The 14,964-nt window shown below is 39.3% G+C and overlaps 1 protein-coding gene across 4 annotated transcripts in view; it reads left to right on the forward strand.

Annotated features, from left to right (window-relative positions):
• The window catches only part of FGD4 (FYVE, RhoGEF and PH domain containing 4), a 217,719-nt gene that overhangs the window by 156,813 nt on the left and 45,942 nt on the right, over nt 1-14,964 (forward strand). For 3 of the 4 annotated variants that reach the window (XM_043562945.1, XM_043562946.1, XM_043562947.1), the window contains one exon: nt 1,733-2,243. In XM_043562945.1, coding sequence (XP_043418880.1) covers nt 1,733-2,243 — 511 coding nt within the window. Of the gene's footprint in view, nt 1-1,732; nt 2,244-4,498; nt 4,705-14,964 lie in introns of those variants that run through there. The other variant, XM_043562949.1, reaches the window with a different exon arrangement.

Genomic DNA, 14,964 nt, shown 5'->3' on the forward strand with positions numbered 1-14,964 from the left:
TTTCATGTTCTAGTGTGTCACAATGTGGGGTTAAGACCATGGAATTTAGAGTCAGACTTTACGGTTTGGACTCTAGCTTTATCATTTCTTAGCCATGTGATGCCACCACGTTATGTAAGTGTCCAAGCTTCAGTTTCCCTATTTTGGGGTCCTGTTTTCAATTATTATGAGTAGAAACAAATAATGTAAAGAATACCATGTACTTTCCAGCACTTAATAAATGTTAGCCACTGGGCGTGCCTGGGTGGCTCAGTTAGTTGGGCGTCCGACTTTGGCTCAGGTCATGATCTCACTGTCCGGAGTTCTAGCCCCACATCAAGCTCTATGCTGACAGCTCGGAGCCTAGAGCATGGAGCCTGCTTCAGATTCTGTGTCTCCCTCTATCTGTCTGCCCTTCCCCCTCTCATGCCCTGTCTCTGTCTCTCTGTCTCTCTCTCTCAAAAATAAATAAACATTAAAAAAACTTTAAAATAAATGTTAGCCGCTGTTATGAATTACTGCCATGATCACCATCACAATCACAGTTACTCATTGCTGATTACTGAGCACTTTCCTATTTCCAGCACTGTGCTAAGCGGTGGGGGTAAAACAGAGAGAACATGATAGGCATGTTCAGCGCCCTCACAGACTACTAGTCTGTACTCATTTTTGTCTCCTTATTAGGTCATAGGAATCTCTCCAAGATTGCAGCCCAGAGATTTATGTTTTTCCTCCCTGGAATCCTAGATTAAAATGTTATGCAAATATTTCTATAGGGACATTGTAATATATTGGCGGTTAGGTTCCATTGTATACTATTAAGAGTTATATATAATATCAAGTAATAACAAGGGCTTTAAGGAAGACTAAAATGAGATGTGTAGTTGGTGGTAGAGTGTGCTATAATAGAATAATCCAGGAGGTGATGTCTGAGCAGAATCCTGAATGAGGGGAAGGAGTCAGCCTTCCCATACCTAAGACATACCAATGTCTTAGGGAAGTTGTCTGGGCAAAGAGAACAACAGCTGCAGAGATCCTTAGATGCACACATTGGCTTGTTGGGAATGTGGGAGCAGCAAGGAGGCAGGAGGGGCAGGAGCACGGCAAGGGAAGAGAATGGAAATGCACGAGGCTGGGGCTAGCAGGGGCTTGTGTGTACACAATCCTGGGCCATTGTCAGAATGCTAGACTACCTGTAAGTGTACAGGGTGCCCTCAGAGAGTTCGACCTCCGTGGTTGACCTAGAGAGATGGATTCCAAGGGGTGGAGAGTGGAAGCAGAGAGATAAGTTAGGTTATGGCAGAGCAGGTGACAAAGTTTCTGAGAATATGTGTTCTGCTTTCCAAACAAAAGTAACCTTTGGTTTCCAACCTGTTGATAAACTGAGGGGCTGACTATACTTGTTTTTAAAATGTTACGAAAGTAAAATCTTGGAAAAAGATGGCTTTATTAACTATAAATGTGTCTCACATCTCTGTCCTTACAAATGAGCCATACTGATAAACAGCCTAAGGAAATGTTCCAGACCCTGTAGCTAATGCTCAGTCTTATCATCTTTATTGAAATGTTTATTTAAGGGTGTATAGTATCCCAAGAGACTGAGAACTATACCCGCCTATTCTAATCCACATTTCTAAAACCATCAGAGGAAAGTCTTCACTAAATACCTCCTTTCAGCTGGAATAAGCTGGTCTGTCTTATAGAACTTTCCCATGCCAGTGTTTTCACCCTTCTTTTGTATTTTATCTTCTAGCACATTATCAAATTACAGTGATTTGAAGAAAGATTCTGCTGTGCACCTGAATGCTCCTAGGACACCAGGAAGGCATAAATTGACAACCACCCCTCAGCAAAAGCTCCTCTCCCAGCATCCACCACAGAAGCAGGGAAATGACACAGATCCAACTCAGGGTGTACAGACTGGTGTGGCTAATGGTGTGATGGCAGCACAAAACCAGATGGAGTGTGAGGAGGATAAAGCGGCCACTCTTAGCCCAGATACTCCTATTCAAACTTCAGAACCCTTGCTTGCTATGAACTTAGTGAATGGAGAAGGAAAGGAGAAAACTACCACAGAACCCGCATCACCCACGGCAAATGACTATGATGGAAACGCGTCTGATAGTAGCTGCAGGACCTCCACTGTCAGCCAAGTGCTCCCCCTAGAAGAAGGAAGGGCAGATGCGGAAGCAAACGTGCAAGAGCGGGAAGATGGAGAAAGCCCTCTGGAACAGGAACAGCTGGACCAGAACCAGGAGATGAAGGTAAAGCGGGAGACTGGCTCAGAAGTAGGAGGAAGCACCACCTGTTCCACTACTGTCTTAAAACTCTACTTAATAGCACTCGTGAAAGCAATGAGTCAGATCACCCACACTACCAGTTAAACAGTTTTAAGCTTTAGCTGCTAATGGATGTTTCCTCTACTCTATGAGAAAATACTTCACTTTTTCTTGTGTAGTTTCTGTTGATCTTTCTCTTGTGATTTCAAGAGTCAGAACGTTCTGAAGACTTTAATGTAGGAAAACCACAAGCTTATTGTTTTTACTTGCATAGAGCATCTTTGTTGCTCTAGATATTAAGGACACATCCCTAGTATATTTACGGGATAAGCAAGAAGAAATTGTATACTCTTTGCTTTTCAGACATTTCTAATCTAGACCTGGAAGAGTAACTTGAACCAGCAAATGTTTCAAGTAAGGACAGAAATATGGAGGGGGCGGGGCACCCGGGTGGCTCAGTCAGTTAAGCATCCAATTCTTGATTTTGGCTTGGGTCATGATCTCACAGTTGGAGAGTTCAAGCCCAGCATCGGGCCCTGTGCTGACAGTGTGGAGCCTGCTTGGGACTCTTTCTCTGCCCCTCCCCCACCCAAGCACGCACACATGCTCTCTCTGTGTCTCTCATATAATAAAAAAAAAAAAAATTTTTTTAAAAGGATGCAAATATGGAAGTATTCACAAATTATTCAGCAGATTATAACCATAACTCTTTCCAGGCTTCTAATTTAAAATTTTTTTCTAACTAGTATGGTTTTAAAACAATTGACTTAATCTTGGATTTAAAGATGATCTTTAAAGATCATCTTAGTTCAGCAATTCATTTATAGAAGTAGAAACAGTTCTAGAAATCACTTCCAGAAAGTTGATGTGATTCTCTGGGGTCACAACAATAGCCTGGACCTCTTGGTGTTCTGACTTACAGGCCAGTACTGTGTCCCTGATGCAAGAAATCACAAACTTAAGTGCCTGAATGCAGGAAATGTCAATGAATACGGCATCCATAAGTAATGTACTAGAGAGAGGTGAGGCTGTGGCAAAATGGAAGTTCACATCCTTTCTAAAGAGGGCTGCAGTTCAGTGAACTGCTTGAATGGCATTTCTGCCTGTGTGCAAAATCTAAGCTTACAAGGAGCTGATTTGCTGGTGACATACATTCATAATTTACTTGTGCTATAGCAGAAGCTTTGATACAATTCTTATAACAAGAGCATTGCATTTGTATTCTTTATTCATGTCAATATAGTGCTTTGAAGAGATTAATAAATATGGCCTTTACACAGTACTTGGAATTTCTTGAGTCAAAGGTGCACTATAAGCATCATCATACAGTTCCCTAGAATAGAAAGTTTGTTTTTGTCTCCAAGGACAAAAAAAGTTCCCATTGCTCAGTCTCTTTTTGATTATAAATAACAATCTGTGTGGGAGAGTTGAGAATTGAAAATTTGACAATTATAGGAAAATCTGTAAATGACAAATCCAAGTCCTAAATCTAATATTTAGGATTTTTTAAAGTTTATTAATTTTAGGACACCTGGGTGTCTCAGGTTAAGTGTCCAACTTGAGCTCAGGTCATGATCTCACGGTCCATGAGTTCGGGCCCCGCATCCAGCTCTCTGCTGACAGCTCGGAGCCTGGAACCTGTTTCAGATTCTGTATCTCCCTCTCTCTGCCCCACCTCTGCCCGCACGTGCTCTTGTGCACTCTCTCTCAAAAATAAACATTAAAAAAAATTGTTTTTTAATGTTTATTTATTTTTGAGAGAGAGAGAGAAAGAGAGAGTACATGCGCAAGCAGGGAAAGGGGTAGGAGAGGGAGAGAGAATCCCAAGCAGATTCCACACTGTCAGCACAGAGCCCGACATGGGACTTGAACCCACGAAATGCAAGATCATGACCTGAGCTGAAATCCAGAGTTGGACACTCACCTGACTGAGCCACCCAGGTGCCCCTCTATTTAGGATTGTTTATGGTGCTGTGCCTTAAGTGGCATTAGCATTAGGCAGAAATTCAAAAGGACTGACTGATAGTAAAATATCAGAGTAAAAAGTGATTGATTGATGTTTTTAGAACTTTAACTAAAATGAAATCTACAGTATGGTACAGTTTTCACCAACCCTGAAAAAGATCCCAAATAGACAAAAAGCCAGTGGCTTATTTTCTTCCAGTTAGTGAATTAATTTTAAATGCTGACTCTCAAGCAGGGAAAGTTTAAATAAGGAAGTGGGTAGGAGAAAAGTGAGTCATACTTGGTAACATTATCTGAAACAGTAAAGAAACAGGACATTGCAAAATGAATCTCTTCACTACATCTTGATGTGGTCATAGATTTTAGTGTCTCTGTGCTTGAACCATGGTGAACAGAAGAGAAGGGTAGAATCGAGAACTCAAGACTCCTCATTTGTCCTCTTATAGTTGGAATGATGCCACCAGCAAGCATTTATAAAACAGTAAGAACTATTCTTATTAATATTTTGATTGGTAATGCCTGTGGTTGCTGGGTACTACTTTTTTTTTTCCTGTTCTATATTATTATCTGTACATTCTCATTGATGAGTCTTAATTTGGTTTGGGAAAGAATTAATAGGGCTTTCTTACTAAACTAGCAGAACGCAATAGTACAGCTGGCCTTTCTCCTAAGTGGGAATGTAAGTAGTAGATGGCACATGCTATGTGTGGGAAGAAAAATGACATCTTCTCTGCAGAGCTATTGCTACAAACACTACATGTGTCTCTCATCTAAAGGGGAGCATTAGGATTTAATATATATGTGGTGATAATATGTTCTCCTTTGCTGCTCTGGTGTCTGTTATATTGCATTGGTTCAAATATGCAAACATAAATATTAGTAATGTTAAGGTGGTAAATTTTATGTTATATATATTTTGCCACAGTTAAAAACAAACAAAAAGAAATGTTAAAAAAAATAGTATATAGTGGAACCATTGGAACCAGGAAATCTTGATGCTTCTTCTGACTTGTCCACTAACTAGTGATATGACCTCAAACAAATCAATTAAATTATTTGTGCCTGTAGTTAAAGGATATAAACTGGATGTGATCTTAAGGCCCTTTTCAGTGATAATGTAATAATAATTCTATGCTGTTTTTAATAGGTATATTTCTTTGTTAGTATATCCATCCCCCCCATATTGTCAGCTGCTTCTTGAACTGCCTGGTGTGTTGAACATCTAAGATACTATGGAATACTTTGAATTTCACTCTGCAGACAACTGAAAAAAAATTACTTCAGTCTCTATATAATTCGATGTAGAGACTTAAATCAGAAGTCTTAAATAAGTTTCATTTGAACCAGTATTAATTTTTTTTAATGTTTATTATTTACTTTTGAAGGAGAGAGAGAGAGAGAGGCAGAGTGCGAGCCGGGGAGGGGCAGAGTGAGGGGGAGACCCAGAATCTGAAGCAGGCTCCAGGCTCTGAGCTGTCAGCACAGAGCCTGAAGTGGGTCTTGAACCCACAAACTGTGAGATCATGACCTGAGCTGAAGTCGGTCACCTAACCCACAGAGCCACCTAGGCGCCCATAACCAGTATTAAATTTAATGAGTATTTCTTAAATGCCCACCAAGAATGAGAGCAGGAGGGATTGGGGGATGGTGGGGTAGGAGAAGAATAGAATCACAAAGATAGTTCAGGAAAGTAGATACACATTAAACTAGATCTCTTTTTTTAATTTTTTAATGTTTATTAAAACACAGTGAGACACAGACACAGTGAGAACGAATGAATGAGTGGGGGAAGGGCGGAGAGAGAGAGGGAGACACAGAGTCTGAAGGAGGCTCCAGGCTCTGAGCTGTCAGCACAGAGCCCAACATGGGGCTTGAACTCACGAACTGTGAGATAATGACATGAGCCGAAGTTGGACACTTAACCAACTGAGCCACCCAGGTGTCCCCACATTAAATTAGTTCTTGAACAGGTATTATTAATAATGAAAACTTATTTGAAAATTGTCTCAGCTTGTGTAACTTTCACTGATATCTAATGTATTGTGATCAAGAATCACTTCAGTGGTGAATATAGAATACTGTTACATTTACCATATAAAAGATAAAGAATACCTACCTCATTGAAACTCTTGTCCCTACCATACTTGAGCAAAGCTATACTTTTCCAATATTTAAACTTTTGCAGCATCAGTGATCTAAAATATAGCCAGACACCTCAAAGTAGGCATATTGTTGTTTTTTTTAAACCTCTGAACTAAAGGAAAATTGTGAGTACTTTGTGACACCTTTAGCTCTTACCCACAAGGTGTTATCAGTGTCTTTCAATTAAAGTTAGATATGTATAACATGAGATTAAAAAACTGAAATCTACTAAAGGGGATATGTTATAAGGAAACCTTAAAACCTGTACATGACAGGGAAGGTAGGGGCAGAAGAATATCATGTGTGCCTGTGAAGGCATGCCTACCTGAGGGCACAGTGGGCAGGGTGTGGACAGTATTATAATAGTATTTGGCATGATGAATTTGGGTTATCAAAAATAGCTTAAGCTATATTAAGAGACTCAGGTAAATGGGTCAATGAGTACATTTTAGAATGAATTTTGTTTGAAAATGGTTATTTTTTTTCCCTCAGATCTGTGTGCTTTGGTGGGTAAGCTTCATTTGAAATGCACTAATGTGGAATGCAGTCATTGATTATGCCACATAATAAACACCTCTCTTTATAGTTTTCATGAGCCTGTTAGTATCCAAGATGTACTTTAACAGGTTGTATTCATAGATCTTTCTGAGATTTATTCAGTGTTTCCTTCCTCTATATTTCATATTGTAGACCAAATATAAACACATAGATGTGACCTTTTAAAGACTAAAGTTGATAGAAATTACATACCTGTTGGCAGCATAAACTCAAAGAAGCAATGTATTTAAATTTAGTAATAGCTTTATCAAGAATATTACAGAAACATTTTAAGTTAATCATTCATTTCATGAAAAATGAAAGAAATTATATAATAAAGTGAGGAATTAATGAAGATAGAGATTTGATAGAACTGATGGAGAATTGATATTTATAGAAACATTTTTGTTTAAAAACTTAAATTTTCTTTCTAGTTTTTTTTTTAATTACCATTTTACTTATATTTTAACATAATCTTTGAGAGTTTATAACCTTTGAACATACTCAAATAAAAATTAAGAAGACAGGGGCACTTGGGTGGCTTAGTTGGTTGAGCATCCAACCCAACTCTTGATTTCTGCTCAGGTCATGATCCCAAGGTTGTGGGATCGAACCCCAAGTTGAACTCCATGCTGAGCGTGGAGCCTGCTTAAGATTCTCTCTCTCCCCCCCCCCCCCCCAGTCTCTGTCTCTCTCTGTCTGTTTCTCCCTTTCTCCCTCTGCCCCTCACAAAAGAAATTAAGATAATCATCTCTTAAGGAAAAGAATGACAGAGAATCAAACTCAGAAGTATTGCAAGTAGAATGTCAATGCTGTAATCCAAGTTAAGTCACTTTTCCTTTTTCTCCTTTAATTTCACTTAATTGTAACTCTTAACACTGTTGATTTTGCAGGATGTAATGTGAGGTATCAGAGTTTTCTGGCAGTTAAAACATAATGTTTACCTTGGCTGTCACTTTCTTGTGGTGGGCTTTAAGTCCTTTTTCTGTAAGGCTTTGAGTTTCTTTTTTTTCACTTTTTAAAAAAGTAAAGGTTGGGGGCGACAACTGTTGAGATCATCTTAGACCTGAAGACAAATAGTAAGTTACTCTTAGCTATTTCTTCCCTTGCCAGCTCAGCTTTCATTCCAAGAATATGAAAGACAGCAGAAGCAAAGGAATTATCCAGCTTCACTAATCAGTCTTTGTTGTTGCTAGTATTACAGTGAAAGTTCTCACTGAAGTTGTTGGAGTTTTAAAACAATGTGTAGAATAACAGAAAAGGTGTCCCACTAACCATATGGATAGTCCATATGAGGATCACTTTTCTTATTCACTTAGAACTGAATGGTGAATTTGGAAACTTCTTTATTTTGTAGCCACTCCATTTAGTCTATTGGAAAGGTATAAGAAAGCGAGGTGAGAAAAAATGAACCTCAGAGAGCCTGTATCTGAAAAAAACACCTGTTCCATTTGCAAACTCATTGTGCCAGGCTTACTGTCCTAAGTGCCAGAAACACCTAGGATGTGAAGAGTACACGTCCTGCCTTCAAAGCCTTGGTCTACCCAGGGGAGAGAGATAAGAGAAAAATCACCATGATATGGTGCAATAAACACATACTTCAAAAACACAGACGAGGAATGACCTGAGCCTGGGGAAGGGCTGATTGAGGGGCAGGCTCCTGAGAAGCAGTTGCATTTAGCTTGAAGAAAAGTAGGAGAGGTTGCTGGTTGGTTCAGAATAGATGGGAATGGGGTTAGGCAGGGAGGAGTGGCTCTATCTAGGCAGAGGCAGAGTATAGGAAACAAGCAGTGGCAAGTGGATAGATGTCATAGTTGTGGTACTCCTGGCCACCATAATTTGTGGGTACTCCTGGCCTCGAGGCCAGAGGGCCAAAGAATTGAGTGTGAGAATAGGATAGGCTTAAAAAGAAAACATAAGCTAGGAACAAATTGCAGGCGGTTTTGTATGCCTAACCTGTATCTTTTCTCCCCTGAAAACAATGAACAATCCTCATAGGTAATAAAGAAAATGCAGCAAAGCATAGAGAATACAAATCACTCATAGTTCTACTACCCAGAGAGAGCTGCTTTGATATTTAACATTCCAACTTATTTTTTTCTGAGCTGATTTTTGGGAGAAAACAATTTCAGTAGCCTAATGTGTGGTCATTCTGCATCCTGTTTTGTAGGATTAAACATAGGTGCTTTCCTGTGTTATTTCAAATTTTCCATAAGCCAAATACTGTGTGGCCTCAGAGGCATTTAATTAAAGCATGGAAGTGACATGATTATACATCTGTGGGTTTTAGAAAAAATGAGTCAGATAAAAGGAAAACAGATGGAGCAGAGTTTGCAAGCAACTACAATAATCCAGGTGTGAGAGGATGAGGTCCTGGACAGATGCAGCAGAAGGTTAGGACAAGGAAGAGAGGTTTCTAAGGACCTTCTGATGGAGGTAGGGAATGAGTCATGTTCAACTCCTAGCTTGGGTGAAGTGTCCGTTGGTGTATCACCTACTGAACTACAAGAGAATAGAAGGAGTGGCATATTTGGAGGAAAAAAAAAAATAGGTTTAGACATACGGAAGTTGAAAGATGTGTGGATTGTCCTCATGAAGACGTCTAAGACAAAAATGGAAACTCTGGAGGCGCCTGGGTGGCTCAGTTGGTTAAGAGTCTGACTTTGGCTCAGGTCATGATCTCATGGTTCGTAAGTTTGAGCCCCCCTTGTTTGGAATTTGCGCTCTCTCCCTCTCTCTCTGCTCCTCCCCCACTCAAATAAAACTCAAAAAATGAATACTCTGGAGGTTTTATGGTGTATTGATTAAGGATAAAGACATTAGAATTAAAAGAGATGACTTCAAACCCAATCTTCGTCACATACCAGCTAGGTGACCTCAGGCATGGTATTTTAACATAATTTGCTAGGCCTTAGTTTCCTAACATGTTAATAATTGAGGTGGAAGACAGGAAGGAAAGCAATTGTGTTTGGAATGATGGGAAGGAGTAGACTTGCTAATTAGGTTAGTTTTGTACTACTGAGTTTATGACACCTGCAGGACATCCATTTGCAGCTATTAATTAGCAAGTGGAAATGTGGGTCTGGAGCTCAGGAAAGAGGGTAAGAATGTAAGAGGATGTACATAAGGGTGTGATTAATACTGCCAAAATAGAATGTGCAGGAACAGGAAGAAGGGCAAAGACTGAGCCCTGGAGAGCACAAACAGAATCAAAAGGGGAACATAGCTGTGTGAGAGGAAAAAGAAAAGAGAGCAATGTTATGAGAATCACAGGGTTTGGGGGAGGGGAACATAGGATTATTGGTGAGCTTATGAGGATTGGACATCATAGCAAACTAGCTCAGAGAACCTGGGTAATCAAATTAAACAGACTATGTTTATATTGCACATACACTATGTGCAAGGCACTGCAGAAAATAAAAGAGGAAACAGCTGAAACAGAGGATTGAGATAAATGATCATTACATAAGATATCTTGAGGCAAGGGAAAAAGGGAACTCAAAGATTAAATCAAGATTCAGAGCAAGGCTAAGAGGATGAATTCCCTGTTAGCATAAATTGAGAAGTCAGGGAGTCTGGAACTCAGTGAGAGAGGTACAGCCTCAAGGGATGGGGCTTGGAGCTTGAGGACAGTGGAGAAAGCTCTTGTGGTGACTTGTGACTAAGATTCTGAGGGCCAAGGTCAAGGGTAGTGGGCACAATCAGCAGTCTCCCCAGCGTTGCTGAATGACATGGAACTCAAGAAAGAGAAGATGGAACTGGCAGTGGGAGTGAGCCGCGGTCTGCGAGTCAGCAGTGCCAAGAGAACAAGAAGATAACAGTCAGTGGTGGGGCTTAACAGAATGTTGACATGAACCAGGAGGTTTGGGAAAGTGAGGTGCGTAGAGGTCAGGATGCATATTAACGATGCTGTTTGGCATGGGTGTGAGAGAAATGGAAAGGTCAGATCTTAAAAACACAGCAGTCATCATATGTGGCTTAAAAATAAAATAAAAATAAAAAGAGCAATATACAATAACCAGTCAGGAAGACAGGCTCAAGGACCAGAGTCTCTAGGTTTGTAGCCCAGGTTAGCCACTTACAGTTGTAGGACCTCGAGCAGGTCACTTAACGCTCTCTGTAGCTTAGTTTTCTTCATCTGCAACATGGAAATAATAACCTACCTCACAAGGTTATTACAAGGCATATAGATCATCAAATCGTTGTAGAGGATTTAGAACAGTGCCTTAAAACGTAATGTGAGCTATATATATGTTAAGTAAGCATAAAAGTAAAATCATGTTTCCTCATTTGTAATTCAAGGGAAACAGACACATGACCTGAAATGTCCCTTAATAGATCCAGAGTTTAGTATATCCTGCCAAGTGAGTGTCCCAGCACCTACCAGTTTGTTTTAAAGTGAGATGCTCCTTTGTGGGAGGCACAGAGGGCATTTTGGCTGACTCTTCCTTTTTAACACAGGTTTCTTATATTTTGTTTGTTTCTCTCCTCTGAGTCCAGTAGGTTATTAGCACATAATGCACTCATTTATATGCATAAGGTTTTAACTCCAGGGAATTATCATCAGAAATATTTATAAGTGACCTAATTACTTTGATGCTCTGCCTAGATTTGAGGTAGGTTAATTCAGTTATTGATTGTGAGCATATATTCTTCCTGATGCATGATCTTTAATTTCTGCAAAAGGCAAAAGACAATTTAATGTATACTAAATTGGATATAAGAAGAACAGAGTTCTCTCTTTGCTACCACTTACTTCCTGTCTGATCTTGTGCAAGTAACTAAATTGTCCTTCTCAGTGTGAGCTCTATTTTGCCCTTTTCCCACCCTATCTCAAAAAGGTAGAATGTAAACCTACAGATTAAACTCTCAGTCACCTGTTCTCCTGTTTAGAATTGAATAAATAGAATAGAGGACATCGGATTGAAAAACATTGTCGCTGGGTCAAAAGTAGGTTTGGGGGTGCCTGGCTGGCTCAGGCAGTAGAGCGTGTGACTTTGGATCTTGGGGTTGTGAGTTCCAGCTCCATATTAGGTATAGGGATTACTTAAAAATAAAATCTTAAAAAAAAAAAAGAAAGAAAGAAAGTAGGCTTGGACTTTGCTCCCAAAGCTTCCTGAAGGATCATGCTAAGGTAATAGACTATTTATTCTTGTGATACTCTATAATGAAGCCCTGGCAAAGGAATAATGTGCATGGGTCGTAGTGGGTATTCTTTTTCCTGTAATGTGAACCTGGTGATAAATTACTTGCTGATTACAAATCTTCCCTGAGAACATATGGCCTTCATTATGGCATTATTACATGATCTTCATTGAACACAGAATCTGTGTTTTATTCCCTTACCTTTCCATTTTCTTGTCCTGCAAATCCCCAGGGAGTTCTCTTCCTTACGAGGCTGTGACAAAGCAAGAACTTTATTTTCACAGACGTAGATTTGAATCCTGGCTGAGTCACTTACTTAGCTATATGATTTGGGGCAGGTTACCCATCCTCATTAAGACACTACTTCCTCATCTATAAAGTGAAAGGATAATGATGCCTGCTTCCCAGGAGTATTATGAGGATTCCATTAGCTAATTCATGTGAAACACATGCTAGTGCTTAGCACACAGTAAATACTCAATAAATAAGGCTGTCACTATCACTCACTTGTGATACCTTCCCTTGATTTCCCTGTTCCTTAGTATTAATAAGAAAGGATCTATAGAACTCTATAGAATTATGGATTATTGGAATGAAGGTGTCTGACACAAGTTAGAGATTTTAAGATGCTTTTTGAGATGATAGGACAGTTATGTAACATTCAAATATTATTGTGATCTAATTTTAAATTATCACCTGGAGCCACATGGAAGACATTAAAAATGACATATCAAAATTTTCATACAGCTCATGAATTGTGGTAGAGAATCAAGTGTTAATTTCCTAAGTTGACTCATCTTGTTATGAAAGAATGGACTTCAGGGAAAGCAGAAACATGTATTCATATAAAGCTACATCTTCCATCTGCAGGGTAGAATTTAATTAATTGGTAGCAAATATGGGTAGAAACTCCCAGGACCAAGAAACCCAATAACTTATATTACTTTAAATATAACCTGTAATGAATATATGAAAAAAACTATAAGAACTTTTAGTAGTTTTGATTCCATGTGTTTAGAAAAAAAATTCTTCCTGATTAAAATGAAATCATGAGAACATGTACTGAAAAGTTAAAAAGCATAGTTGAAGAGTAATAAAGCATGATGTCGGTATCTGGTTCATTTTTATGTAATTGAAGCTTTTGCCCTTAAAGCATCTTGTAGGAAACTCTAATTGTTTATTAACCTTTATGAAGTTCTTTCCAAAATGTCTGCTCCCCTGCTTGGTGGTTCTGAGACATGTGGCAGTGCGTATGGTACTAAGATTTTGAAGAATGAATCTCTGGCTCCACATGAGCATTTTCTGCCTATCCAATAAACGAAGTCTGTGAGCTGCCGTGGGGGCTCTTTGTCTGGGGCTCCTGCCATATGGAAGAGTCGTGCCAAAAGGTCTGAAAAGAGCCGTAGGAGCTGGTGACATCTGTAAATGAGGAGGCAGAACTGACAGTGTAGCACATTCATGAGCCAGCAGGCACACTGACTAATGACCAGGCTGAATCTAGCCTAGTGAGAATGGAGCAGCTCTCTACTGGAAGGTCACTGGGGGTGTGAAGGTGCACAGTCCTAACCTAGGAAGTGCATTAAGCAAGTGCAAGAAGCAGAGAAAAGTAAATTGTGTAATCTCTTACTGTAAGAAGTGTGTATTTTATCTTTTCAGTTTCAGTAGTTCAGATGTACTCTATTGCATCTTTATTTGAGGCAATATTCTGAGAATCAGCTTTCAACATAGGAACATAGTGTCATTTACAAGTGAAAAAAATCTTTATATTATAGAGGAATATCAAAGGTAAGATGCTTTTGTAATAGCATATTTATGATTGTTTTTAAAGAGTCAAGCCTGTGTATTAGGTTCCAGTAGAGGCAAATAGGATTGTTTATTAAATCAATATTGTGTAGCCATTACTATTTTCCAAAGAATCACAAGAATATATGACTTAGTGAAGTGCTAAGCACAAAAGTAGCAGTTACATAAGTTTTGAAGTGGCAAATAGTAAGAAACAACATTAACTTTACCTATTTAACTTTTTATTTAAAAAAAATACCAGCCTACATCTCTAATGTACCAGCAATTTTAAAACAACTTTGTCTGTTATTTAAGCATAAGTCTTGGAGCACCTAGGTGGCTCAGTCAGTGAAGCACCCAACTTTTTGGCTCAGGTCATGATCTCATGGTTTGTGAGCTCGAGCCCCGCATCGGGCTGTGTGCTGATAGCATAGATCCTGCTTGGGATTCGGTCTCTCCCTCCCTCTCTCTCTGCCCCTTCTCCCCCCACTCAAAAATAAATAAACAAACCTTAAAAAAAAAAAACTATCTCCTAGAGTAATAGAGCCCCTGGCATGCAGATAGATTCTGTATTTCTCCTTAAATGTAATTCATAGATGAGTTTCAGTAACTAATTTTTTTAAAGTTAGAAGCCATCATATCGTTATATCAAATATGACTGAATCTTCAATACCTGATGATTATTTTTTTAATTTTTTTTATGTTTTTATTTATTTTTTGAAGGAGAGACAGAGCATGAGCAGGGGAGGAGCAGAGAGAGAGGGAGACATAGAATTTGAAGCAGGCTCCAGGCTCTAAGCTGTCAGCACAGAGCCCGACGCGGGGCTTGAACTCACGAACTGCAAGCTCATGACCTGAGCTGAAGTCGGACGCTTAACCAACTGAGCCACCCAGGCGCCCCGTTTACCTGATGATTATTACTAAAATGCTGAAAAGCCTGCCATAAATAGAATTTATATTAGAGAAAGATTATATACATTAAAATGCAGAGTAGATACCACATTTCATTTTTAAGTGGATAGCTTGTATTTTGTTAGTCAAAAGAAAATTGGGAAGGGAAAACCCTTGCAGGCACTTTTTATAGTCTTGTTGTTTGTTGTAGAGAAGAGTTCGAGCGAGAGCCAAAGATTTACTG

Source organism: Prionailurus bengalensis, chromosome B4 (genome assembly GCF_016509475.1).
Source record: "Prionailurus bengalensis isolate Pbe53 chromosome B4, Fcat_Pben_1.1_paternal_pri, whole genome shotgun sequence".
In the NCBI taxonomy this organism is placed as follows: domain Eukaryota; kingdom Metazoa; phylum Chordata; class Mammalia; order Carnivora; family Felidae; genus Prionailurus; species Prionailurus bengalensis.